Genomic DNA, 27327 nt, shown 5'->3' with positions numbered 1-27327 from the left:
GCTCAGATTTAAGACCATATAACATGGCTGACAGATGGCTCACCAAAAAGGTAGAGGTGACCCAAAATAAAAGGTTAATTTGGGCCAAAGTTGATACTAAGGCAATATTAGAATGCCTTAAAACAGAGAATGCTACTAAGTGGGCTAGATAAATAATTCGCTAATCTCATAGTCCATGATATTTATCTGTGAGGAACAAGTTGTTAAAAAAAACACAACAGAGTAGGAACACGTAGTTCTTATCTGTATATACTTCTCTAGTACCTTGAATCTGCTAGCTTGCCAGGGCCTGGAATCAAGTACTGGGACCAGCCCAGAATCTTATTTCTCTCTCTGGTGTTTTTAGCAGATTTTGTATCTGATACTAATACCAAAGGAGGCGCGATGGATCAGCAGTTAAAGAAGCTGAACTTGGAAGCTGGAAAGCTGACAGCCTGGGTTTGAGATCTGAGCACTGCGCATGGGATGAGCTCCTGTCCACCTAGCACTTCAAAAGCATGCAAATGCAAGTAGAACAATAGGTACCACTTTGGTGGGAAGATAACTGCGTTCTATATGCCTTTGGCGTATAGCCATGCTGGACGCATGACCACAAAAAATGTCTTTGGACAATGCTGGCTCTCTCGGCTAAGAGACTAAGATGAGCAAATGCTCTAAAGTCAGGCACAACTGGACAGGGAAACCTTTAGCTTTTACTAGTACATTAGTTTTTTGCTAATGACAATGTATATGGTTTCAGTTTCCCCAAATTATTTCAAACTATTACTTATTAGTGTATTATATCTTAATGATTTAATCTAATAAGGTAGGCAAGCCTTTTATAAAAAAAGAAAAGTCTGCAATCACTTCTCCTATATAGCAGAACACGCACTTCTGAAACCGAATTGGAACGTTTTGTTAAAAGCATTGATACTATCCTTCTATTCATTCATTCAACTTGGCAATATTCTGGTTCCCCACGTACCGTAGTTCTGGCACCTTTCATTACCACTGAAAATCAGATTTCTGCAACCAACTTCAATCGCAGCTAGCATGATAGCAAGCTTATAATCTGAACTGGCTCCACTTGCCCAGGTTCTCAGAATTGGCTATTCCAACTCTCATAAACAACTTGAAGTATCAGACTAAACTCTTCCTCGGTCTATATCCTTTCATTTTAGTGTTTCAAATGCCAAAGAGAGTAGGAAGCTTCACCTCTCCCCTCTGAACTTTAACATTGGACAATATCCTGATGAAAAGACAAGTCTTGTTGAGGCAACCTTTATCAAGTATATCTGGTAAAGTTCTTTATTAAAAAGTAACTTCAGACTCCAGTGCCCAATATTTAAATCTCCTAGAGAATAGTTATGGATTAAAAGGGGCTTTTGTGTCTTTGCTAAGCTTAGTGATGGTGTGGAAACAACTGGATCTCTTTGTAAGTCACAGACTGATGCTTCTGGTTTTTCCAGTTTTGCTCATAAATTGCTATTCAGCTTTTTCTCAACCAGCCAGACATTTAAAGAATAAAAAATAAGGAACCTTCACTGTCATTAGATATATTTCCTTTGTCATTTCTTGTCATATTGCTTTTTCATGGGTATCATTATGGATATGGCATGCTTTGTTCACTAATTTTTAGAGGGAAAGTATTATTTTTTTTTTATATTTTCATGAAAATGAAAAAGAGGCATGATTACAATAAGAATAATTTTAACACTAATTGTTTGATTCCTCTTACAACTTTTCTTGTCACATTTGTTAAGTGAATCACTGCAGTTGTTAAGTTAGTTACAGGTTGTTAAGTGAATCTGGCTTTCCCCATTGACTTTGCTTGTCAGAAGGTTGCAAAAGGGGGTCACATGACCCCAGGACACTGCAACTGTCATAAATATGAACCAGTTGTCAAGCATCTGATTGTAAATCACATGACCTCAAGGACGCTACAATGATCATAAGTGTGAAAAATAATCATAAGTCACTTTTGTCAGTGCTGTTGTAACTTTGAACCCTCACTAAATGAACTGTTGTAAGTCGAGGACTACTTGTACATGCCAGCAGGCTATTTGGGCCTACAGGTAAGTAGGGAGAGATCTGCTGTAATCAATCAGGTACGTATCTTGCCTACTGCTGCTTCTTTTCCAGCACTGTGACAAGATTAGAAACTTCAAGTGTATTCCACATAAACCAGAATTATTTTAACCATGGTTTGAACAAATTATAATGGGCTGATTTCTACATACCTCTAACTCATCATGGCTGGTTTAATGTTCTGTAGTCTGAGAAAGACCTAATTCATATATTGGTTTATTATTATTATTAATTATATAACATGAATTTAACCAGTTTATAGACCGTGCTCTAAAGCTTGCCATATTTTAGAACTCCAGAAAAAATTTTTCACACTATACTTAACATTGTGACAGTGTTTAGGATGGTTAAGGGCAACACCAATTGAGAGCACAAATCAGACATGACGTATCAATCCCCTCTTTTTCCATCAGTATGTTAATAACTTTTATACTAGCTAACATTTGTTTTCAGATTGGGTTTATTTTTTTATAAAAAATTCCTAAAACATTTGGCCAACAGGATCAGCACCACTACACCACTACCTTCATAGGAAACATCAGAAATAAATGTCAAGAGATAAAGTATTAGTATTAAAGACTCAAAGGCAGGAATGGATCTACTTTTAGTTCCTTTTGCACTGTTCCATTTTTGGAAGACCAATAATCACTTAAACCTAACTAAGCCATTGGTCAAGGCTTGCATGACATGTATAGCCTATAATAAACCATATGTACCAAAACATTTATCTTAATTACAGTTTGACTCAAGGGCTGGATTTGGACAAGGCCAAAATAAAGTGTAACAAAACAAAATTGTACCAACCATTTGAAATTAACAGTGACTATGCAAAATTCAGATCAAGTTATGGTTAATTTAGCTAGGATTTATTTCCCAACAATAATACCATTTTTTGAAAATGTTACCCCCTAGCTACCACTGATGTCAATGTAAACTATTTTTAAAAGCCATATGTTGGATCAACTGCAGGTGTGATATAAGAACTTTTCTCTCTTCCTGGCATGTAGAAGAAACTAGTTCCCCAATGATAATTTATAAAAGATTGTGGTTAATAATTCTGTTCTCTTTCACAATCAGGACTACTGTCTTTCCCAAACTGAGAATAGGAAATTGCAGTTATTAAGGGGGAAAAATACTTCTGATCTCTTCTTTATGAAAATGCCAGAGAAGCATAGAACACACAATTTCAATTCAAAAGAACGGCTTTTAGTGTCGTGCAAATGACATCATTCAGTTTCATTGTTAAAAGTGATAGGTTAAGGAAGTTTGCTTTCAATGATTTTAAATTTATGTATTTTAATCTTGGTAAAGGCAAACCAGTTGTGCTGGGAAACTACTTAGTCAAAACTGACAGACAGAAATATTCCTAGATAATGGCTTATCAACATTAAATGATTCAGATTAGCATCCGTTATCACAAAAAAAGACAATACTGAAATTATATAAAGGCAGAAAAATATAGTCACTTACAAACTTACGCTATAGACTTGAAAAGGAAATGAATCACCTTGAAGATAAATTGCCCTTATTTATTTTCCAACGCTTCTAATTCAATAACAAATTATACAAGGGAAGTAAAATGACAATTTACTCAGAAGACACCTTTTTGCTGAAAGAGAAAGAGCCAAGATGTCATAGAATAAGCAGCCAATTAAAAAAATAGTCAGAGAAAATATGTTTCTAAAAAAAGAAACACTCAGCACCATTAATGAAACAAGAGGAAGCTGGAGAATACAGTTAGTGGTAAAGCAATGAATGGAGTAGGATTAATAAAATCCATTATGGCTGCAGATCCCTGAATGTGCTACAGTCTTGCAGATGATGACATGTGAATCAAGAATTTGAAGTGAGATTGATAACAACCAGAATTAGTTCATACAATAACAGCATTCACATATAATGCCAAAGCAAGATTTTTTTTTCTAATCACAATTCTTTGCACAAGTCATAATGGCCTGGTATGAATATAATTCTAAGTCATAGAGTTCATTCACTCAACACACTAAGCCAAAACTCAACAATTGCATATTAAGACTTAGCATTACATGTTTATGACCAATTTTAAAAAAGGAGGTGTTTGTGTATATTTTAATTATTTATAAAAAGGAAGGTTAGAATACCATAAAGCAAAGTAGAATCATCATAAAGGTAAAGTCAGTTGTGTCTGACTCTAGGGGGTAGTGCTCATCTCTGTTTCTTAGCTGATTGGGTCAGCGCTGTCCAAAGACATTTCTGTGGTCATGTGGCCATATGACTATATGCCAAGGTGCATGGAACTTTGTTACCTTCCCACCCAAAGTGGTACCTATTTATCGACTCCCATTTGCATACTTTCAAACTGCTAGATGACCAGGAGTTGGGACAAGTAACGGGAGCTCTCCCCATCATACAGTAGGCCTCAAACCCGGACTGTCAGCTTTCGAGCTGACAAGCTCAGCATCTTTAACCGCTGAGCCATCACATCCCCATCATACATCACGCAACCATCATATATGTATTTTTGAAGAAATACTTTTCAGCCCTTCGTAAGCCATGTAGGTACAGTAGGTATTCTTAGAAAATTTAAAAGGTAGAGGTGCTGTCACTCGATACTTTGCTTTAAAAAGAGGAAACCTGAAAAAAAGAGAGCTTGTTGACTAGAGAAAGTTGTGGAAACAATTTCACACCACCTAGCAAACGAGGTGTGTGTGTGTGTGTGTGTAAACTAGCTACCCTCACATAGCAGCCATTTTGCAAACAGGCATTGTTTCAACTTTCCAAAGATGTTCACAGTCCCAAAACATTACGTTTTTCTTAAAAGCGAGAGAAAATTAACCTCCAAGTCATCCATTTATTGGGAATGGATGTATATTGCAACTAATAATGCCAAATAACACATTTAGCTTATTTGATCAAAATAATAGATTCCAAAAACTAAAAGGAAAAACATATCAATAAATATCAATAATAAAAATAAAAACCATGAGATTATTAGGGTACTAAATATATCCTAATGCTTTATTAATAGGACAGTATACATTTATCTTATATGTATCTGTTAGGGATTATAAAGTCATTTCCAGAGAGAAGGATGCTTAGGTAGACTGCTACAACCTACTGAAACAAACAAACAAACAAAATCAATATTTTTAAAAAGACTTTAATTCAGAAAAAAGGGAAATTAATCCTTGAATGTTTTGGAAAGTAAGCTTTGTAGTACAGTTGCTCTGCTTTATTTATGGACATTTTGAAGAATCCAGACATGTCCATTTCTATTCGTTAATTTACTATTATTTTTCATCATTTCTATCATTTTTTTTCCTAGAAAAGCTGAAGGATACAGAAGACAGCAAAGAAGTGACATCTCCTCTTGCTGAGATTGCAACCAGTTCCTCCAGGGCCTCCCCTCTCTCTGACTTGTCAGCAACAACAACATCATCTATTCTGAACCTTGCCTGAGGGCCTCAGTTCCTTCATAATTATTAGAAGAACCATTAGACATTAATAACTGGTGACTGTGATCCTTGGGTTTTTTTTGGTCCACCCTGTCAACTTTTGCTTCCATGTCTTATCTTTGTAGGTTGTAAATCTGGCTACAGGGATTGACTTACTCCGGAAACCTTCAAGAGTAAAGAGCAAGATAGAAATTAATGCAACCTAGATTCTCTAAATCAGGGGTCTTCAAACTTGGCCCTTTTATGACTTGTGGACTTCAACTCCCAGAATTCCTGAGCACGAATTCTGGGAGTTGAAGTCCACAAGTCATAAAAAGGGTCACGTTTGAAGACCCCCTACTCTAAATGTTCAATAAACTGCCTTAGCTTTCACTCATCTAGCCTACAGTATAAGTACAAACGTGTTAATAAAAGTGACCAACAGGGCTCATAATTTGTTAAATCCCTTCTAATTTTTACTTCAAAATGTTTTAAATGTGTTCAATTATCCTTATTTGGGTTGTGACATATCACATACATTCCAGCTCTCATGCCGTCTACTGATTGTAGCATAATCCACAAATCTAAATAATCTATTATGATAGATAGGTTGCACAATCAGTCAGATGTTTAGACTGGTTTTGGCATTTTTATCCTCCTATCAAGTCCTTCCTAAGGACCTGGAATAGACAGATATTGATATTTGATGATGTTAAAGATACCGTCACAGGATGTAAGCTATTCCAAGTAAAGCTGCCTTTTGCAATTGATTGATGGTGATTTTGTCAATGAGGATGGTCTTCAAATGATGCTCCAGATGTTTTGGGATTGGATCCAAGATGCTAGTGATACTATCTTTGTTCTCTTTTGAAAAGGGTCATTCTAATTCTATTTGCTGGTTTATTGTGATTTTCTCCAGGTCTTGTCTGTTGGAATTCTAAAGTCCCAGAGTGCTTTAGTGTCATTTTTTATTTGTCTATTTTGTGATCTATTATTATTTATACAAAATGTAAAATCACAGTTGCCAGTTCTTTAACTAGTGTTGGCATTCATCCACATTGAGTTCTTCCCAAGAACCTAGGCTGTCATAATGTATCCGTGTAGTATATGTGCGGATCCAAGCAGTGTTGCTTTTTGTAATTGATTGCTGGAATTTTGTCAGGCAGAACTAATCTTGCCGATAACTTGAAATCCTTAAATGACATGTGTGTTGTCCTTAAATGCATTTATTATTACTTTCCTTTTCTCAGTAGCCCAGCACACTAAATGCAACTATATCATTTCCATTTCAGGCTTGAAGTAGATATTTATATATGACTCATAAAAGCTATGCATAGGTAAGTAATGAGAACCAATTATTTTCATCTGGGTTTACTGCACAAGGCAGAGTTACAGATCACTAAGTGCTGTAATGCTCCCATCTAGGCTATAAGAAACCTTTTTTTTCTATCCTAACCTCCCAAAATTGTGAAAGTTATTAAAACCTGGCAAGTCCTAGTACCTAATGGTAGCATTAGCTGGGTGGATCAAAACCTGCGCAGGTCTTTAAAAAAATCCAGAGTCTACTATTTGGTATTTAATTTTAATCATCTTATTTGACCAGTTAAAAAGGAAGTAATTAATAAAATAAAAAATCTTTTTATCAAATGAAAACCAAGTACATAATGTAATTGCCAAGTTGATCACAGAGCCATCTGGCCATGAGCCAAAGCATATTCTCTTTGAAACAAGTTCTACTAATCTTCCAAGTGACTCACCTTCAACAGGAGTCACATTATAATTTGGAATAAATCTAATATTTAATTAGAACTTGTTTCTGAGGAAATTAAGTTTCTGCAGTAAGCAGCAGTTATCTGGAAATAAACTCTTGGACAATTGCAATGGTAACCATTTTTTGATGCTGTGGTCAAACCAAATGCTTATTTTTATGCAATCATGAGAGTGCAGAGAAAAGTGTCTTCTGAATACTTTTCCATCAAAAAGACATAGTTGATCATTCTGAAATTATTCCACATTATCCTAGGATTTACATTAATCTCTTAGCTTACATGATAAGAAAAGCATACTATGTATCTCCTCTGGGCCATTGGGAATTATTTTGTCTAGAGCAGACATGTCGAACACAAGGCCCGGGGGCCAGATCCAGCCCATGAAGTGGTTTCATGTGGCCCGCGAAGCCATCCTGGAAACAGTGAGGGAACGGCCCCCACTGCCTTGGTCCTGGCCCAGAGACCCTCCTCCTGCCAGAGACCCTCAGATCTGTCCCACTCCTGTCCAGGCCCCCATAGGCACCCTTGATGCAAACGATGTAGAGCTGGCCACACCCACCCAGTAGGCCATACGCACTTTAGCCACACCCACCCAGTAGGCCATGCCCACCCAGGCCACACCCACCCAGCCCCCTGAGGGCAACCGCAATGCTGATGTGGCCCTCAATGAAATTGAGTTTGACACCCCTGGTCTAGAGCCATTTCAAAGTAATCTTTTTGCTCTGCTCACCACTGTAAACTAACAAATGAAAATCTGACCAGAAGAGTCTTCAGAGGGTCAAAAAAGACATATATATATACATACATATATACACACATACATACATACATGTATATATCATGTAACACAGATAAACGCAGGAGGTCTTCAAGTGATCTCAGTTGCCATCTTGATTTTTTTACCCCTGCCCTTCTGCCCATGGATATTCCTCTATCTTCAGCTTACAGTATTGTTAAAGATTGACTGTATAGCTCCTGTAATTAATTCACATCCAGGCCTCATAGTCATACATATTTGCAAAAACATATTTATAAAAGGCACAAAGAATTCATCCATGTGTTGGCCCCATATCCGAATGCATGCATTCATATCTTTGATTCAGAAACAATATGTCTTTGAGGAAAAAACTAGTATTATAACTTTTTCATATCCTCCTAGTGAGTCTTCAGGAAGATCTGTATGGTCTTTATAAAAACTTAACAGTTTACTTACTCAGCTCTTTATTTTATCCACTACACTCATGTTTTCAACAGATTTGGAATTGTAGCTTTCACAATCATAACAATAATATAGCCTGCTGAAAATTTAATTGATGCTCTCTGGTTATATTCCATTCTTGTGTTGATTTTAAAAATGATCAGGATTTAAGAAGTCATTTTTTTATAAGTTTGCAATTTATTTTGAATTACTATATTGGCAATAAATACAGAAAACAAAGAAATGGTTACTGCATAAGCAGTAATAAGAAGCAAGCTGTACATTTAATAGGTGCATATATGCATACAGTATAAGAACTCACTGTAAGCTTTCCTCAACTAGCTACTCTTTAGATATGGTAGGACTACATTTCTCACCTGGCATAGCTGTTAGCATGTTGGCTGGGGATTATGGAAACTGAAGTTCCAAAACAGCAGAGCACCAGGTTGACAACAGTTACCAAATTCAGCTTGATATGGGCAGAAAGTCCTTTACGGCAATTGCACTAACTTTTAAAGCGGTACAATTTTCAGTGTAATGAACTGGGGGAAAAATCTAAGAAGCTACTCACAAAAGTGCAATAGGAAAAAAATACTGTATTTCAATAAATTCAGGAAAGTGGCATTTCCAAAGCACTTTTAAAAAGTGAACCATATGGCAAGAAGTGTCACTTGCCTCACCCATTTCAGCCTCTGGAATGCAACAATCGTCTGTATAACAAAAGCAAATATAAGGGTATTAACTCTCATGCGCCTGGTTGCTTTTTTACTATAATTCTTTTACCCCATTTTATTTCACTGTATTTCGTTTCATTTCCATACTTTATATCCTTTAAAAGGAAACAAAAACAAGCTCAAAAGACATTAAGGTAATGCTATATTAACCTACTAGGAAGTTAGTACTGTCTGACTCACTGACAACCTGCCACGTAACCTGAAGAGAAAAAATAGGCAAACATTTGGTCAATTTCCCAAGGTAAATTGCAGACAGCACCTAGTGGGTGTGGGATCCAGCCAAACAAATATTCATGCACTAGAAAGTTAAACAGCAGTTTAAAGACAGACTCTCTCTTCTGCTTTGCAAGTTGTATTCCAGCTATTACCTTTGCTTTAAGCCAAGGCAGGTATCACTGCTGCTTTTAGAACATTTGCTTAGGCCAAAGAGACTGTTAAACAGGGAACACAGCTGCATCTTAAAGGCTAACACATCTTTAAGCAAAAGCCCATGTCACAATAAATATGCTCAGGGCTTTTTTTCTCATAGAACGCTCAGAACGGAGTTCCGGCACCTTTTTTGGGTGGAACCTTGTAGGGTAGGCAAAGCGGGTTGTATGACATGTGCGAGTTCCGGCACCTTTTTCTTTTACAAAAAAAGCACTGAATATGCTACACCCTATTTCGGCTACGTTTAAGGTAGAATGGGTCTTTAGAAAGCATCAACACCTGTCCATTTCTATGGGGATAACAGAGGTCTCACAGGTAATGCGTACAAAATTCAGAGGGCAATGATTGAACAAAACTCAGCCCCTCTGCTGATTCATTGCTGTCCACAATTTTGCTCATTCTGAAGTCTTCTCTTCTCCTTTTGCTCATTCTGAAGTGGTATGAAGTTAGTTTACTTCCACATTTTACACACGCAGACCGTTCGTTAGCCCATTAAATAGAAGTTGATCCTAATCCTTATTTCTTAGTAGCCCGAAATATTGCAGGGTGGGGGTGGGGGGGTGGGGAAGCCAGATGTTTATGTTTGCCAATGCCCATCTCAATCAAAAGCTGTCAAAAGATTTTGCTTTCGCTCATTCAGACCTAAGGGAAAGAAACCAGGCGCGGCTAGAGTGGCTTTTTCCTCTACTTTGATAGGAGAGTGCTTTTTTTTGGCGGGGGGGGGGAACCCAGGACTCACACCACGCTATTTCGCCAATTATTTTAAGGAAGGATCTCCCGGTTCCACTCTTCCGACCTGGTCACAGATGCCCCCCTCCCCGCTTTTCCCCAGGCAGAAAGAGTAAGATGTCCCCCTGTCCCCCCCCCCCGCGGGTACCTCTTTGCAGGCGTGGAGATTCTCCCCCTGGGAAGCGGCGCCCGCCCAAAGCAGCAACAACAGACAGAGCAGAAGGGACGGCAGGCGCCTCCACCCGATCCCAACAGGGTGGCAGCAGCCTCTGGTTCTCCCTTCAGCAGGATGAAGCCTGCCAGCCCCAGCCATCGTGGCGCAGGAGAAAACAGCGAGGAGCCGGTAGTCGCGCTGCGCCTCGGGCAGGCAGTCACCGACTCAGGTGGGACGGTAGCCGCGTTCTGGGGCAGAAAAGGATGCAGGAGCCCGCCCCGCCCCCTCGGACCGCCCACACCTCGCTGCCTAGCAACCGCCGCTGCCTCCGCCGCGCGGCCCTCCGGAGGCCGAGGCGCACCTGAGGCTCGAAACGCGCGCGCGGCGAAAGAAAGCCGTTCGGTTTCGAAGCGCTCGTTCAGCGGCCCCCAGCAAGGCCTCGCTGATTAAAATTAAATACCAAATAGTAGACTCTGGTGTTTTGTTTTTTTTAAAGACCTGCGCAGGTTTTGATCCACCCAGATAATGCTACCGTTAGGTACTAGGAGTTGCCAGGTTTTAATAGCTTTCACAATTTGGGGAGTTTAGGATAGGAAAAAAAAAAGGTTTCTTATAGCCTAGATGGGAGCATTACAGCACTTAGTGATCTGTAACTCTGCCTTGTGCAGTAAACCCAGATGAAAGTAATTGGTTCTCATTACTTACCTATGCATAGCTTTTATGAGTCATATAAATAAATAATAAATAAATAAATAAATAAACCTTTATTGTCAAAGTACAACATGTGTAGATTGAGATTAGCTGAGCCTCCCCCCCCCTGCTCTCTCCCCCCAACACACAGTGACAACAAACCCTCCATCCCACCACACCATGTGAACCAACTACACCACACACCGGCCTCCCAAGTCAATTCTGCATAAGATTATGTCCCATTTAAAAGCCTAACAGCCCACGGATAAAAGCTATATATAAATATCTCATCTACTTCAAGCCTGAAATGGAAATGATATAGTTGCACTTAGTGTGCTGGGCTACTGAGAAAAGGAAAGTAATAATAAATGCATTTAAGGACAACACACATGTCATTTAAGGATTTCAAGTTATCGGCAAGATTAGTTCTGCCTGACAAAATTCCAGCAATCAATTACAAAAAGCAACACTGCTTGGATCCGCACATATACTACACGGATACATTATGACAGCCTAGGTTCTTGGGAAGAACTCAATGTGGATGAATGCCAACACTAGTTAAAGAAGTGGCAACTGTGATTTTTAGCGATCCAATCCCGAGCCGGGGAACGGGTGGCGCTTTGGGCAGCCGTTCTCGACACAGGAGCGGCCAAGGGTCCGAAAGCAGAAGCCCGACTCTGTTCGCATCTCGCCTGCCGGTTCCTGGGAGCTCGCTCCCCTTAACCAAAGTTATTCTCGGGCTCTGAAACCATTAAATGGGGGTGCCTCGCTTCTCACGTTCTTGTTTGATTGGCATTGTCTGAATGTTTCACCTGGGACTAACTCTTCCGTGTAATCCCGCGGGGCTTCAAGAGGGGAGAGAATTGCAAAGGTCTTTCAGAGCTATTCAATGCGCTTAAACCATGGGCCGTAAAAAATGAAGGAAACGTGGCTTCGACTTTATAATTATTCGTGTAAAGGTGGGTTTTTCTTTTATTTCATGTGAAGGAGCATAAAGCGTCTGCCGACTCCTGCCCTTTCCAGCCTCGCGCCGTTTTTGTGGTTTATTTCTGCCTCCCAAGAGCTTCGCTTTTATTTCCAGCCATTAGAGGGCGCTATCAACACGTAGTGACCGGAGAATTCGGTCACTGTCGCTTAGCAACCGCCACCATATCCTAAACAAAACTGACACGCGGAGAGAGAAATCGTGATCCACATTGACGACTGGCAACCCTACTGCTGAGACTATGTCACCCGCTAGGAACTCCTTTCCATTCCCTCATTACGAAAATGAAAACACATACTGTGGTAATAGGAATGCACAGGTAAGAGAGATCTCTTTTTTTTTCTTTAAAATATATAGACAAGCATTCGCATTGTGATGCATTTTCGTTATCCTAATGAAATTTAGAGGCCAGATGCTATTAATTCAATGATAGGGCAGCCTTCCTTTAACGTCTTAATATTTTACAGATGATGCTGAAAACTACTTTTTAACCTGAGATGCATATTTATAATGTTTACTAATACAGGATAAGAGGGACGCGGTGGCTCAGTGGGTTAGGACGCTGAGCTTGTCGATCAGAAGATCGGCAGTTTGGCGGGTCGAATCGCGAGTGCCGCTTAACAGAGTGAACTTCTGTTACTCGTCCCAGCTTCTGCCAACCTAGCAGTTCGAAAGCACGTAAAAATGCAAGTAGGAAAATAGGGACCACTACGGTGAGAAGGTAACAGCGTTCCGTGCGCCTTTGGCGTCTAGTCATGCCGGCCACATGACCACGGAGACGTCCTCGGACAAGTGCTGGCTCTTCGGCTTTGAAACGGAGATGAGCACCGGCCCCTAGAGTCGGAAACGACTAGTACGCATGCGCGGGGGAACCTTTACCTTTAATACAGGATAAAATGTAGAGGTCTGGCTTTAAAAATAACCCTAAACATAACTAGTGAGTATAAAATGCACATCTGGGAAATAATAATAATAATAAACATGTGTACATTGAGATTAGCTGAGCCTCCCCCCCTAGTTTCTTGCTTTTCAGACAATTGCTGTCCCTTAATTACTCATATTTATTATAGAAACAGGGCTTCCATCCAAAGTAATAAATCAAGATGCACGAGACTTGGAGACACAGGATTAAAGAAAGAACAAAATTGTCAAAATTCAGTGATCTCCTCCTGCTATAATGTTCTTTATAAAAATGCAAAACATAAAAGAACACAATGCAATTATTATAGGTATTTTTATATTTCACTGAGGTAATGAGAACTTCCTTAAACAAGGGGATTAAGGGAAAAATGGAAAGACAAGAAAACACTGAACTACTCTAAAGGTAAAGGTAAAGGTTCCCCCCGCATGCGTGCTAGTCATTTCCAACTCTAGGGGCCGATGCTCATCTCCGTTTCAAAGCCGAAGAACCAGCGCTTGTCTGAGGATGTCTCCGTGGTCATGTGGCCGGCATGACTAGGCGCCAAAGGCGCACGGAACGCTGTTACCTTCCCACCGTAGTTGTCCCTATTTTTCTACTTGCACTTTTACGTGCTTTCGAACTGCTAGGTTGGCAGAAGCTGGGACGAGTAACAGACGTTCACTCTGTTATGCGGCACTCGGGATTCGACCCGCCAAACTGCCGACCTTCTGATCGACAAGCTCAGCGTCCTAACCCACTGAGCCACCGCGTCCCTGAACTACTCTAAGACACAACAATAGAACCTCTGTTAGAATGTGTACCAAAATCTAATTCGCCAGATATTCAAATCTGAGTTAAGCCAAGCAATCAGTTTTGTCCAAGTCAAGCAACAGTTTTGGGATTTGTTACCAAGTAGGTAAGTTAACATCAGTCTTCCCCAATGTGACACCGGAGATGTTAAACTGCAAGTTCCAGACTTCTATGCTAATAATCTGGCAAGATGTTTATACATTTAATTCCAATTCCTCTGGAGGTTAACAGGTTGAGGAAGACTGCCTAAAATACGTTGAGAATCCTTTGTAACATGCAATCTTAAAAATACAAGGCGAGTTTTATATAACATTTTAGATCTTTTAAAGTAAGAATGGTTTGATATTATCCATCTGCTGAAATCTGTTGCTATGTTGACTTTTTCTGATTAGAAAAACTTGTGTAGTCTCAATTTACAACCATTCAGTGACCAAAGTTACAACAACACTGAAAAAACTGATTTGGACACTTGGCAACAGGCACGTATTTGATGTTTGTAATGTCCTGGGATCACGCACTCACCTTTGCAACCTTCTGAAAAGCAAAGTCAATGAGGAAACCATATTCACTTAATATATCATTACATATAAACCATTTTACTAACTTAACAACTGCAGTGATTCATTTAACATCTGTGGCAAGAAAAGTCGTAAAAAATGGCAAAACTCATTTTACAATTGTCTTAGCAATGGAAATTTTAGGATCAACGGTAGTCATAAGTCGAGGACTAGCTGTATATTTTAAACATACATGAGTCAATAGGATTGAAGTAATCAGGAAAATGCCAATATTTTTGTTGCATGTGCACATTCCTTGGATTCCAAGAGTTAATATAAATAAGTAGTTACGTTTTATCTTTTTATTGAGTCTGTACAATAAGTTTAGTATCATTCTTATTGATCCAGAAAACTTCCTATGGCATGCCCTCCCATCTTTCTCAGCAACAAGATACCTGGAATCGACTACATGGAACAGCAACTTTGGCAAGCATCAGAAGAGAAGTCTGGTACTCAGAACCTGAGGTAAAAAAAGAAATATTGCCATCTTTTGTTGTTTTTCAAGGTGCATTCTCTTTATTCTTTAGTGCTTTACTAGCCCTTCTTTAAAATGCCTTCGAAATGGGTATTAAATAGACTTTGAGAACCTGAAATTTGATAAAATGTTAGTTTAGAATAAAAATGTATTATCTGCTTGGGATTTGTTTAGAGAGCCAGTGTGTCTTAGGAAATCCTGACAAGTTCTTGGGTCAATTTTTATCAAGCAAATGTACACCTTTCTAGCTTTGAAGGCTGCTAGATGCATTAATAGAGCAGCTGTTAAATTTTGAACTTGATTCACATGAGAAACAGATGTTATGGAGTAATCTTAATTTGAAAATGGGGGAAAAGCCTAAACTGAGTAAGAGATCAATGCCTAGAAACTGTATTTGAAATACAACCTAACAATTCAATTCTATGCAAATTAAAAGTTAGGATGGTAATATTTTATTTGTGGAATAAGGAATTCTTGGAAAATCAATGGGCCCAGGTTTTAAGAAATGCTAATCAAGAAGTTATTTAATTAGACATTCTTGGCTCATGTTTACAGAACTTTCCAAACAAACTTTCATTCTTAAATATTTCTTGTCATGGCATTTCTTTTAATGGTATTGTATTCTGTCAGTTTCAATTGGCACAAACATAGGGATCAGTTAAAAGAATCCGCCTCTATAGGAAAAAACAACACTCAATGTGTCAAGAGTGAATTCTAGAGATGTTTTGATTTTTGAAATGTATTTATACTATAGAATGAAGATGGATTAGTATGCTTCTATATGGTCTAGATTAGAATGTATATGACCAAGGTAGAGATTTTGGTATTACATATTTTTCCATATTTTATTTTTATTACACATTTGATATATTTTTATTCTATTACTATTAATTTCACTATAAAAGAAACCAATGTAGAATGAAGCAACTTATGTTGATATATAAATTAGAGGCATTTGTGTGTTCCGGTATAGATGCATTCTATAATCTGGGTAGATATATAAAATGGTGCCACTTTGCACAATCTTCATTCTGAGAACATTTATTGCAAGGTTCTTACCTTAATACATACAGTATCTTCATTTTTGCCTTCTGTTTTGCTGTTAGACAGGCAATTCCTAAAAAGTTTGCATATACTATTTAACTTTTAAAACTTTTCTACTGCACTATCCCTAATTTATGCTTATAAATCAACATCCTTCCCACCTACCAATCTCATTTGCAGATTTCTAAAGACAGTTTGGATTTTAACCTCAGTTCTCTATACAATCACCATGAAGACCTGCTTAAAGACAAAACTCAAGTAGTCCTCCATAAAGAGACCCTCCTTGATGACCATGGGTAAACATACATTTTTATTATTCTAAATTTAAAAAATGAGCATCAGACTCCAGTGGATGCATACTCTAATACAGGGCTTTTCAACCAGTGGTACAGGTACCACCTGTGGTACTTTGGCACCTGGCAGGTGGTACACGACCATCCTAGAAAAGTGGTAGCAGAGGAGGGGAATGAGCTGAACCGGTGGCAGCACCGCACAAGTCTGAGCGAGAGACGGCTGGAGCTGCAGAGTTGTCAGGGCTCAGCGGAAGCGCTGGGATCAGCACTTCTTCAGGGCTGTCAGGGCTCAGCAGAAGCGCCAGGATCAGTGCCAGGCTCCAGCTGGAGCTTGGCACTTCTGAGCCAGTAGAAGCATCGATCAGCTGGAATGGTGCAGCATCTCCAGGGTCTTGTGATTTACATTCAGATGCTTGGCAACTGATTCATATTTATGATGGTCAGTGTCCCAGGGTCATGTGAAGTGACCAAAACCTGCTGCAACCACCCAGCAGGGGAGGGGGGGAATAAAAACCAAACTCCCCCCCACCCTACCCCCGCTGCCAATCCTCAACAGAAATGCTCACAATAAAAACCTCAGACAGGAGAAAGAGCGCCACCGGGCTGGCAGGTGTCTTGCTCGGCTGTGCCTTGGGGGGCACTTTTTTCAGTGCCATTGTAACTTCGAACAGTCACTAAGCGAACTGTTGTAAGTCAAGAACTACCTGTACTTCACTTTTTTCTTTCTTTTTTTTTTGGTCATCAAGTTTTTGACACCTAACTAGGTGACTGGTGGTACTCGGATGTTGCCATATCCTAAAAGTGGTACAATGGGTGAAAAGGTTGAAAAGCCCTGCTCTAATAGTGCTGCAATTCTTATAGCTATGAAATCAACTATAGGGGGTACATTGTGTGATCAATAAGCCTATCAATCATATTTATTAGATTATATTTTTACATTAAACAAGTTTGTCCACATCAGCTACATTTCATTTTCTTCAGGGTAAATTTCAACTAGTATCAGGCATATAAAATACATTTTTAATGTTTTCAATTTGAAATAAAGACAAATGCATGTTTGAAAACATAACTTAAATGTTTCCAGCTCCAAAATGCAGTCTCTAGTTAAAGACATATACTGGAGAATACTTTAGTCGTTTATCAGAGATAGCGTAATTCATTTTCCGTACTGAACAGATGATTAGACTCCATAACCTAAATGGTCCTTTCTAACTCTGAGTCAATAATTCCTGTTAATTCTAAGTGTTCTCATACATTTGAACAGCATGCTACTGTTTCCTTAGCTAAATAGTCCTATCCTACTTCTTTTACCTAATTAAAGATTATTTGCACAATACATTAATTCACTTTGTTTACCATTCAACAATTATTCCTGCCCAAGAGGCAACACTTTCTTGCTAATGCATGTCCTTTGTTTTTGAGCACGGCAGAACATTGAAGGGTTTAGAGCCTGTGAAGAAATACACTTCAGTTCAGCATCCTACCTCCAAGGGCATTACTGTGAGACACTGGGTCAACCCTGTAAAAGAATCTATCCACCACATTGAGGGAGCCATTGGTAAGCATGACCATTAAATGCCTTTTTGGTTGAAGAGCTAGAACAGAAACCTTTTCAGTACATCAATTTTCAAATATCTTCCCTCAAGTTAGTTTAGATTATTTTATCTGACTTTCTTTTGAGGCTATATATTATATCCTTAATCACAGGTCTGTGTTAAAAGCTTCTTCATTTAAAGTGGATAATACCAGAGTGATGTAAACTTTATATTATAAACAATTAAATGCCAATAGCTCAGTGAAGCAGAACCTAAAATACAGTAAAAATAGGTAGTTATTTAAAAAATGTTCCCGGCTGTATAACATAATTTTAAAGATAAAATAAAAAGTCAAGAGTGTTCTGTAGCTTTGTTCCATTGCAAAATACCAGTTATTTACTTGTGTATGTGTTTGGGGTGTCAATTCTCAGAACAGTAAACGACAGTGACAAAATAATTTCTCTTTGTTTGCAGAATCTCCACATACTGCTGCCACAAACAGTGGATATTCCCGTAAAGAGAATGGTGGGATCTTCTATCATTAATGATTTTTGCAGGGTCCTTTCATCTATACTTGCTGCCTATTTGTTAACTCTTGGCTCACTGCATGCTCAGTTTTCAGATCATCCATTAAACCAGCCAGCTTCACTGAATTTTAGTAAAAGCTCAGCTGTGCCATATTTGAAAAAGCTTGTTCTTGCCAATGGACCAAGCCCCAAACATATCCGGCCTAATAAATTCAGATACAGTATTTGGTTAGGACTGAAGTAATAGAATCTAGTCCACTTTGGGCTCAGCTCTAAAGAAGATACTCTTAATACTGAACCAATTACAGTATTATTTTGCACAATCTTAGCTGAAACTATCTTAGTTAACATCTCAAATTAAAATATGAACATTGATTACAATCTTAAAAAAATGTTTTTCAAAAACAAAATGCAAATATAACTTCATTCCTAAATTATTCCTAATACACTTATGGAGTACTTCAGAACACAAAGTTCCATAAGAACAGAGTGATCCAACTTCTGAAGAATAAAACTTTTATATCAAGATCAAAAAGAATGCCAACCAGGAACAAGGGCTGAATGCCAAAATACACAATTCTATAAACTTTATAAAAAGTTCTGCAAGTACAAAAACTGCCACAGATCAAGGATACAAAGCACCTGATGTCATTTATAAACACCATGGCTATGTGCAAGTTTCAAAAGCAAGCTGGAGCCAAAGATTGCCAATACAAATGAATCTCAAAACCAGCCCAGTAATATTTACCGGTATTTCAAATTGCAAGTTGATGCTTTATGATACATTACTGAACTGATATTTTCCCTTGGTACTTTAAGCCTGTACTTTTGAGTGATGTTGGATTATTAGCTATGCAAAGTGAGAATTTTGCTCAAAGAAAGAGGTCAAGAAACTCAAGAGAGACAATAGGCTTATCCACTTCCTGTCTACTGCACTGACTTAATTTTTGATCCTTTGTCTTCACATATAAAGCCATACATTTAAATATTTTATCTGCTTTGTCCATTGTTTTTATTATTCAGTATTATCTCCCTATTGCAGTTTTTTAAAAAAACTAATCTATGCTGCAGTAACATTCTTAGAATCAACCCATTCTCCTCTGCTGAACTATTTTTTGTCACTCTAATATACATTTTTAATTAATATTTTCACCTATATTCTTTCATTATTATTGCCTTATGGTTCCTATGCTGCAATTTTTCTGCTTTTCTAAAAAATTGTTGTAGATCCCAAATAATTGTTTCACATTTTAATTCTAAATCAATTATATCCCTTCTTGTATGAATATCAAATCATGCAATTTCCTGAATAAACATTCTAAGCATTATATCATCTAAGTTAATTAGCATTAAAGGTTTCACTGTGTATTTGTATCTTAAGGAAATTTGGAACATTATCTCTTCTCAAGCTAGTTCTTGCCAATTTGAACTGAAAATTCATTCATCTGATGTCACTTTCCCGCGCTGGCTCAATGGCTTAGAAATAGATATAAGCACTGCCCCTAAGGTAGGTTATGACTAGCACAGTAAAAAACCCTAATATGTTTTTTAATTAAATTTCAGATAAACAAATGTGAAATTTCCACTCTAAATTGCTTGGTCAGACTCCGTCAAGACTCACAGAATGTATATTGCTAAAAGTATTTTAGGCATTTCTCTAACCAACTGCAAAACTGGCTTGTCTAATCTACAATTAAGCACTATCAAAAAATAGCTTGCTTGTCCTGCTAGATGATAGGGTAAAGTTTACAATAAGATTTTTTTTTAAAAAAATAATAACCTCTTGCTATATTCATATAAAGGTTGGATTCAAACTGGTTACTCCCTGAACACTATCTCCTTATATTCTCAAGAGCACAAACTCTTGCAAATGCACATTTTCAAAGTTGTCCGAGGATGCTTCTGTGGTTGTGTGGCCAGCATGACTATAAACAGAGGCACGTGGAATGTGGTTACCTTCCCACTGACTTGCATTTTCATGCTTTTGCTATATGGGTAGGAGCTGGGGCAAGTAATGGGAGCTCACCTGGTCACACAGCACTCAGGTCTTAAACCTAGGCTGCTAGTAAACAAGCTGTCTTTTAACTGCTGAGCTATCATACCCCAAAAACATATTCTATACATTGTTGTTGTTGTTAGTTGTGAAGTCGTGTCCGACCCATCGCGACCCTATGGACAATGTTCCTCCAGGCCTTCCTGTCCTCTACCATCTTCTGGAGTCCATTTAAGCTCACACCTACTGCTTCAGTGACTCCATCCAGCCACCTCATTCTCTGCCGTCCCCTTCTTCTATTGCCCTCAATCTTTCCCAGCATTAGGCTCTTCTCCAGTGAGTCCTTCCTTCTCATTAGGTGGCCAAAGTATTACATGCATAATCCTTAATTGCCAGGAATGCATACCAAGGCATGAAAAAGCAGAAATTAAAGAAAAATGAAGGAACAGAGTACAACCCAAAGGCTTCATCTTAGTCTAGTCTCATTTACAACTGGCTTCTTGTCCCAATAAATAAAAATAAGTATCACTAAGATTACTACTGAAATAATAAGTATCACTAAGGTTACTAGTGAAATAAAAGCAATATCATTAAGGTTACTAGTGATAGGGTGTGTCCCATTTCAACTGAGATCACATTTTGAATTTTTTACAGGGGTTAAGACTCCCTTAACTCCTCATTGACCACGATAGCTGGGAGTTCCTCATTGTTTTGTGTTGGAATTTTTAATTGTGATACTAGAAAGAGCATAAAAAAGCAACTTCTCAAGCTTGTATGCACACTAGTTCCTGAAGAGGAAGCTCTTAGCAGGGGTCTTCAAACTTGGCCCTTTGATGACTTGTGGACTTCAACTCCCAGAATTCCTCAGCCAGCGTTGCTGGCTGAGGAATTCTGGGAGTTGAAGTCCACAAGTCATCAAAGGGCCAAGTTTGAAGACCCCTGCTCTTAAGTCTGGAGCTGTAAGAGGTTCTGGCAGCACCTTAACCACCACGGGCCCATGTGCTTTTTTAAAATCCATTTTATCGTGTTTTTTCCCCCCAAAGGCGCATACCACACGCAGGTCGATATTTAGAGCATCGCAAGCATCCTGGGCGCATTACCTTTGTTACATTTTTTAAAGAAAACCTACTCAACGGCCAGCACAGGCTGTTGGTTAAGAAAAATCGAATCCTATTTTAATGGACGCCGGTGCTTCTAACCAGAGGAATAAAAGCCCCGCCCCCCCCCCTCCCGGAACAAAGAAGTGCCTTGGCTGAAGCCGGATCAGAATCGCTTCGATACACATTGGCTAGGAAGAGGAACTTGCCAACCTCCAGCCTCATCTATCTGATCAATTCATCATTTCCGACCATACTGCCGCGCGCTCATGAAACCGGCTTCTCCGTACAGCGCCAAGGGCTTCACAGAAGCGGATCTTTTCATTTCAGGCCGGGAAGGCGGCGACCTCTCGGCCCGATCAAATAAGATCAACGTGTAAAAAAGTAATTGTCGCAGATCAGGGCCACATACATACACCTCCCGAAGCCTCACATACGGTAACGTACAAACTACAGACGCGGTTCAAGCATCCTCCCAGCCACGCTCGCTCCCATTCGCAAACACACCACGCTCTCTCCCCCCTGGCTGCCGACACAAAGATGGCGGGCAGGCCCTCACAGTTTTTTCTACTCCGCATTGCATTCTGGGCATCGCACTGATCTCGGGCCGGGGCCCCGCGCGAGCTGCGGCTTTCCGTGAGATCCTACGGAGGAGGAGGAGAGCGCGCTGCGCATCAGAGCCCCGAAGGAAGCCGGCGCCTGATTGGGCGGATTAGTCAGTGTTCGAATGGCCGGAATTTCGAAAAGCGTTTAAGGCTGATGGATAAGAAGTAGTTTTATAACAATTATTATTATTATTGTTGTTATTATTATTATTATTATTATTATTATTGTTATTATTGTTGTTGTTGTTGTTGTTATTATTATTATTATTATTATTATTATTATTATTATTATTATTATTATTATTAGTGGAGTGGGCTGATGCCTCCTTAAGTAACACCAGCTGCCTGCAATTAGTGCAGGTTCGCATCCCACCAGGCTCAAGGTTGACTCAGCCTTCCATCCTTCCGAGGTAGGTAAAATGAGGACCCAGATTGTTGGGGGCAATAAGCTGACTTTGTAATAATGCCGCTTGGGGGGTGTGTGAAAGCCCTAACAAGCAGGCATATACATAGAATGAAGGCTACTGCTAAACTTGTAAGCCGCCCTGAGTCTTCGGAGAAGGGCGGGATATAAATGTTATAAAAAAATAAAAATAATAATTATTATTATTAATAATAATAATTAATAATAATAATAATGGGGGGGAAGGAAGGAAGCGCAAAAAAGTAGTTGAACATACTTTGGTTTTACTGCCTTTCCGCTTGAGTTTTATTGCTTTTTCATTTGAATGTACTCTTCTTCCGCCCTGCGTACGTGATTATTTGTGTGTTGCATTTCTACGTTACTCTCCAGAGCCTCACCAGAACTAAACAGATCGTCACTAAACCACAAACAGAATAACAGTACGTTCTCTTTTGTTTCATTTCTGGATGTACAGTAAATGCACGATTTTCTTAATGGCATTTTATAGTGTGCCTAACAGTTTTATCTATGCTGTTCATCAAGAAGTTATCAACAATGAGAACGGATATAAAATGTATCAATTATATGTGCACAATATTTCATAATAAATTACAACTGCGTTATAAAAACTAACGAGGACAGCCGCAGTTAAAATTTCCTCGTAAGTCGTAATGCCATCGCTATAATTTGAGAATTGGGGGTTACCACGTGAGAAGGCAAGTGTCAGTAGCGTTCCTCAATCTAAACAAATTTTAAGTGCTGTACAGACCTCAACACTAAGGAATTCTGGGAGTTGAAGTCCACACATCTTAAAAGTTGCTGAGGTTGAGAGATGCTGGTCTAAGGAATAAAAATAAAACTATACTGTCAATCCTGTGGGAACACAAGCATTCCCACTGATTTTCATAGTCCCTGAAAAATCTCTGGGAAATAAGGAGTCTGGCTGATAATGCAATCCCATGAATATGGACTTTCTACCTGTCATAAAAACTTTGGGTATTTCCTGGGATATGCAAGTTCCAATATCTTAGATTTAATGTATCCAACTACCTTTGTTGTAGGTACAGTACTGTATTATATATGTTTTGAGAATATATTTACATTCTTTTACAAATGGATTTTTCCCCTTACTTCAAGATACAGGGATAAAATTGCCAGATTATATTATACTACTGAATCGCCAATATCAATGTTGGCTTTTTCAATGAGACAGTGAAAACGTTATAAAATTTTTTAAAACTTCAAGTCTCATCTTCTGCAATTCGATGAAAATTATAGATTAGCCATACATAGAAAATATTACTTTAAAACAAATTTAAGTTTTCAGGGGTGAATATACTGGCTATAAAGAGCATAAAACCCCATCTTTGTTTCTATTTAGGGAGTGTAGCAATTGCTATAAACAGTCATTTTAATTTATTAATGAATTAAGTGGAAGAATTCAACAGAAATAAGCAGAAAGTAATCCTGATTGCTTAGTAAAATGTTAAGAGTTGCAATTAAAGGTTCATATTTTGCTTGACAATATTATACGTTATATTTTTATTCCATACCATATTCACAACAGATATGGAAAGAAGTTGCAGATACAGTGAATGAAGAACAAACTGAAGAATTATAAGCAGAAAGTTCATTCGCATTAGCCCTAAATAAACCAGTTACAGAGCAAGTCTCACTAAATTAACATTCTAACATTCTAAGATGGCGGACGTGCGGGCGGATCTGTTTGAGTGAGCTCTGCAAGTCTCAGAAAATAGGTGTCCTAGGAGCCCCCCAGGGGTGCTCGCACCCTCTGGGTTGGGGGATAGTGAGTGCAATTGCTTAGGCAGCTGAAGGACGAAGGTTTTCGACTCCGTTAGCTGCCAGCTCTGCCGTTTTTTCGACTGGAGGCTGGTGGCGCCTACCTGCTCCCGCGGGCGTTTTTCGGGCCGTTTTCGCGGGCCTGGTGGTTGCGGCGGCCGGCGGCTTCGGCAGCGGCGTCTTCGGCGGTGGCGGACCCGGCGTTCACGGGAGGTTCCTAGCTGCTGGCGGCCTTGGCGGAGGCGTTTCAGGCCGTTCCGGGCCGCTTCTGTGTCCGGCTCGGTCTTTCGCGGCTCTCCCTCGGCTGTGGCGACGGCGGCGTTTTTGGTATGTTCCGGAGACGACGGGGACGGCGGCGGCGGCGTCGTTCTCCGGGGCCGTTTTGGGCCTGCCTTTCCATCGACCGTTCGCTGGGCATCCTCGGCGGTTGTGGAGCCGGCCTTCGGATGGTCCCTCGCCTCTGTCGGTCCCGGTGGAGGCGTTTCGGGCCGTTCGGGCCGCTTCAGTGGTCGGCATGGTCTCCCTCGGCTGTGGTGGCAGCGGCGTTCCTGGCTCGCTTGGATTGCGACGGGGATGGCGGCGGCGGCGGCGGCGGCGTTGTGCCGGGGCCGCCTTAGGCCTCCCTCTCCACCGATTGTTTATTCTCGGCTCCATCAGCGTCCTGGCGGCGGCAGCAATGGCGGCGGCGTCTGCAACAACGCTCCGGTGGTGGCGGTGGCCCTGGTGGCTCAGCGGCGACGCTGTAATCAACTTATTGTTTCCTCTGCTTGCTTTGTTTTTTCTGGATGGCCTGGTACTCTTACTTCTGTTGGTGGCCTCGAGGGTCCCTGGGCTAGCCGGTTAATCCCGGTGGACCCCAGTGGAGCCCAATGGTCCTTTGAAAGATCTATATTTCCCGTGATACCAGTTGTGACTCTGGCTGGTCCCATTGGATTTGTGGACCCAAAAGAACTAGATAATTTGGAAGACCCCAATGACTGCAGAATTGGCCATGATCAACTTTTTCGAAGGACAGAGCAGCGAAGGATTTGGCCACCTAGCAGTGCAGACTTTGATGATGTAATATATGATTCCATCCCTGCCTTCGGACTGTTCTCTATTGCCATTCACATATCGGCCCCAAAGGATTCAGAGTTCCCTGGGTACTGGCCACAGTGAGAGGGTGGCCTGAACTTCATCTGCTGCCCCTAGAGGTGAGAGCTCTAGGGGACATGCTGTACCCAGGATGGATGTTTCGGACCATTCCCCCCCTGGTATAGGCTTTCCAACCGTCGTGAGAGGGCGGTGGTTGGCCTGTCCTGGGGTGACACCCAGCTGAGTGGCAGCGGCTGGGTGGAGGCTCGGGACTTCTATTTGCTCTCTGTTTGGTTCCTCCTTAAATCAACTGATTATGGACTGCCTATATCTGGACTGCTTTATGCCTTGTTTTAGGTACTCCTCTACGGACTTGCTCGCCCTCAGGGGTGCTCCCCCTTCCTGGAGGCGGCCCGCCTTTCCAGCCGAGTATAATCTCGAGGAAGGTCCCATCTATTGGGATCCTGAGAGATGGCCGGGCACGGCTATGGGCCTCCGACGTAAACCTAATAGGAGGTCCTTGATCTGTTTTTTGTCAAAATTTTTTTGGGGGTTAGGGAGGAGGGAGGGTTCTTTTTTTGGTGGTTTGGACGAGGGGGGCAGTCCAACTACCTTTGTTCAGGCTAGTGCTGAGGCTGATCGCGGAGGGGAGGAGCGGGGGTCGGCTGCTTCTGGGGCTCCAGGGCCAGTCGTGGGATTGTCCATTCCCACGACGATAGGGAATGGCAGCAGGTGTAGGAACAGAGGGCCGTATCGGTCTCAGGGAAGGCCTCTCCGCTGTTTACAAGCGGTGAGGCACTCCGACCCTCTGGTTCCGCCCCGAGGTCCCGGGAGTGAGGATGAGCAGCCTCCTGAGCTCCGGCTGGTGTATTTGAATGCCAGGTCGGTCATTAATAAGGCTCCTCTCGTTCGAGACTTGGTCGAGGGTGAGCAGGCTGACCTGGCTTGCATCACGGAGACCTGGTTGGGCCCAGAGGGCGGTGTACCTCTGGTTGATCTTTGCCCACCAGGTTTCCGGGTGCTGCACCGGCCTCGGGCTCAGGGTAGGGGTGGGGGAGTGGCTGTTGTTGTGAGGGAGACCTTGTGTCCGCGGGAGGCCACCGTTCCCCAGACAGTCGGGTGTGAGTCTCTCTTTTTGAGATGCGGCCCTGGTGCGCAGTTGGGCTTGCTGCTGGTGTACCTTTCGCCTAGTCACGCAGCAGCAGCCCTGCCTGAGCTGCTTGATGTCCTCTCTGGGCTGGTGGTTGAGTTCCCGAAACTTATAGTTTTGGGGGACTTCAACCTACCATCGCTGGGAGGATCATCTGAGTTGGCTCGGGAGTTCATGGCTTCCATGACGGCCATGGACCTGACGCAAGTAATTACGGGACCGACTCATGAAGGAGGCCACACCCTTGACCTTGTTTTCTTGTCTGGACGGTGGTTAGATGATCTTGGTGGGGGCTCTCCAATTATTATGCCCCTGTCATGGACCGATCATCATCTCCTGCGGCTGGTCTTCCGTTTTGCCACCCCCCGCCGTGGGGGTTTGGAACCACTCAAATGGTACCGCCCCAGACGCTTAATGGATCCTCAGAGGTTCCAGGCGGCGCTGGGGTCCCCACCTGCCTCCCTCGCTCACAGCTCGGCCGAGGCCTTAGTGGAAGCCTGGGAAAGGACGGCCACTGAGGCCCTTGACCGAGTTGTACCCTTGCGGCCCCTGACCCGGTGCAGATCCCGTCGGGCTCCATGGTTTTCTGCGGAGCTCCGGGAGATGAAGCGTCGGAGACGGGGCCTAGAGAGCGGTTGGAGGGCCAGCCGATCCGAACCCGACCGATTGCGACTAAGAGCCTATATTAGGTCTTATCTCGCTGCAATTAGGGAGGCGAGGTCCAACCACTTCGCCACCCTTATTGCGTCCGCAGATAATCGCCCGGCTGCCCTGTTTAGGGTGACTCGCTCCCTCCTAAATCAGGAGGTGAGGGAGGATCCCTTGCAGGGACGTGCCGAGGAGTTTAACCAACATCTGTCGGACAAAATCGCTCGGATTCGGACCGGTTTGGATT

The 27327-nt window shown here is 41.1% G+C and overlaps 1 protein-coding gene and 1 long non-coding RNA gene across 2 annotated transcripts; one reads left to right on the top strand and one right to left on the bottom strand.

Moving 5' to 3' along the window:
- Nucleotides 1-12209: 12209 nt before the first annotated feature.
- On the bottom strand, nt 12210-16078 carry LOC310637522. Its single transcript, XR_014491936.1, has 3 exons — nt 15971-16078; nt 14832-14896; nt 12210-12347 (listed from the first exon to the last, which is right to left on the bottom strand). It is a non-coding gene; the product is annotated as an uncharacterized lncRNA (long non-coding RNA).
- Nucleotides 12341-18452, top strand: CFAP276 (cilia and flagella associated protein 276). The gene is made up of 5 exons (XM_083357976.1): nt 12341-12487; nt 14785-14901; nt 16136-16251; nt 17679-17806; nt 18258-18452. Exons 1-5 carry the CDS (start codon nt 12410-12412, stop codon nt 18326-18328), a joined length of 510 nt encoding a protein of 169 aa, XP_083214102.1. The 5' UTR covers nt 12341-12409; the 3' UTR covers nt 18329-18452.
- The last annotated feature ends 8875 nt before the right edge of the window (nt 18453-27327 follow it).

The sequence above is a fragment of the Vipera ursinii genome (assembly GCF_947247035.1).
Source record: "Vipera ursinii genome assembly, chromosome: 3".
Taxonomy (NCBI): Eukaryota; Metazoa; Chordata; class Lepidosauria; order Squamata; family Viperidae; genus Vipera; species Vipera ursinii.
The sequence above is the reverse complement of the archived record's forward strand: the minus strand, read 5'-3'. Positions and strand labels throughout refer to the sequence as shown.

What these genes read in the sequence shown, in the direction of transcription:
- CFAP276 (XM_083357976.1), top strand. Translation starts at nt 12,410, where the DNA reads ATGTCACCCGCTAGGAACTCCTTTCCATTCCCTCATTACGAAAATGAA. An exon ending in GTGGTAATAGGAATGCACAG is followed by an intron (nt 12,488 to 14,784) that starts GTAAGAGAGATC and finishes TTATTGATCCAG; the next exon opens with AAAACTTCCTATGGCATGCC. An exon ending in ACCCTCCTTGATGACCATGG is followed by an intron (nt 16,252 to 17,678) that starts GTAAACATACAT and finishes TGAGCACGGCAG; the next exon opens with AACATTGAAGGGTTTAGAGC.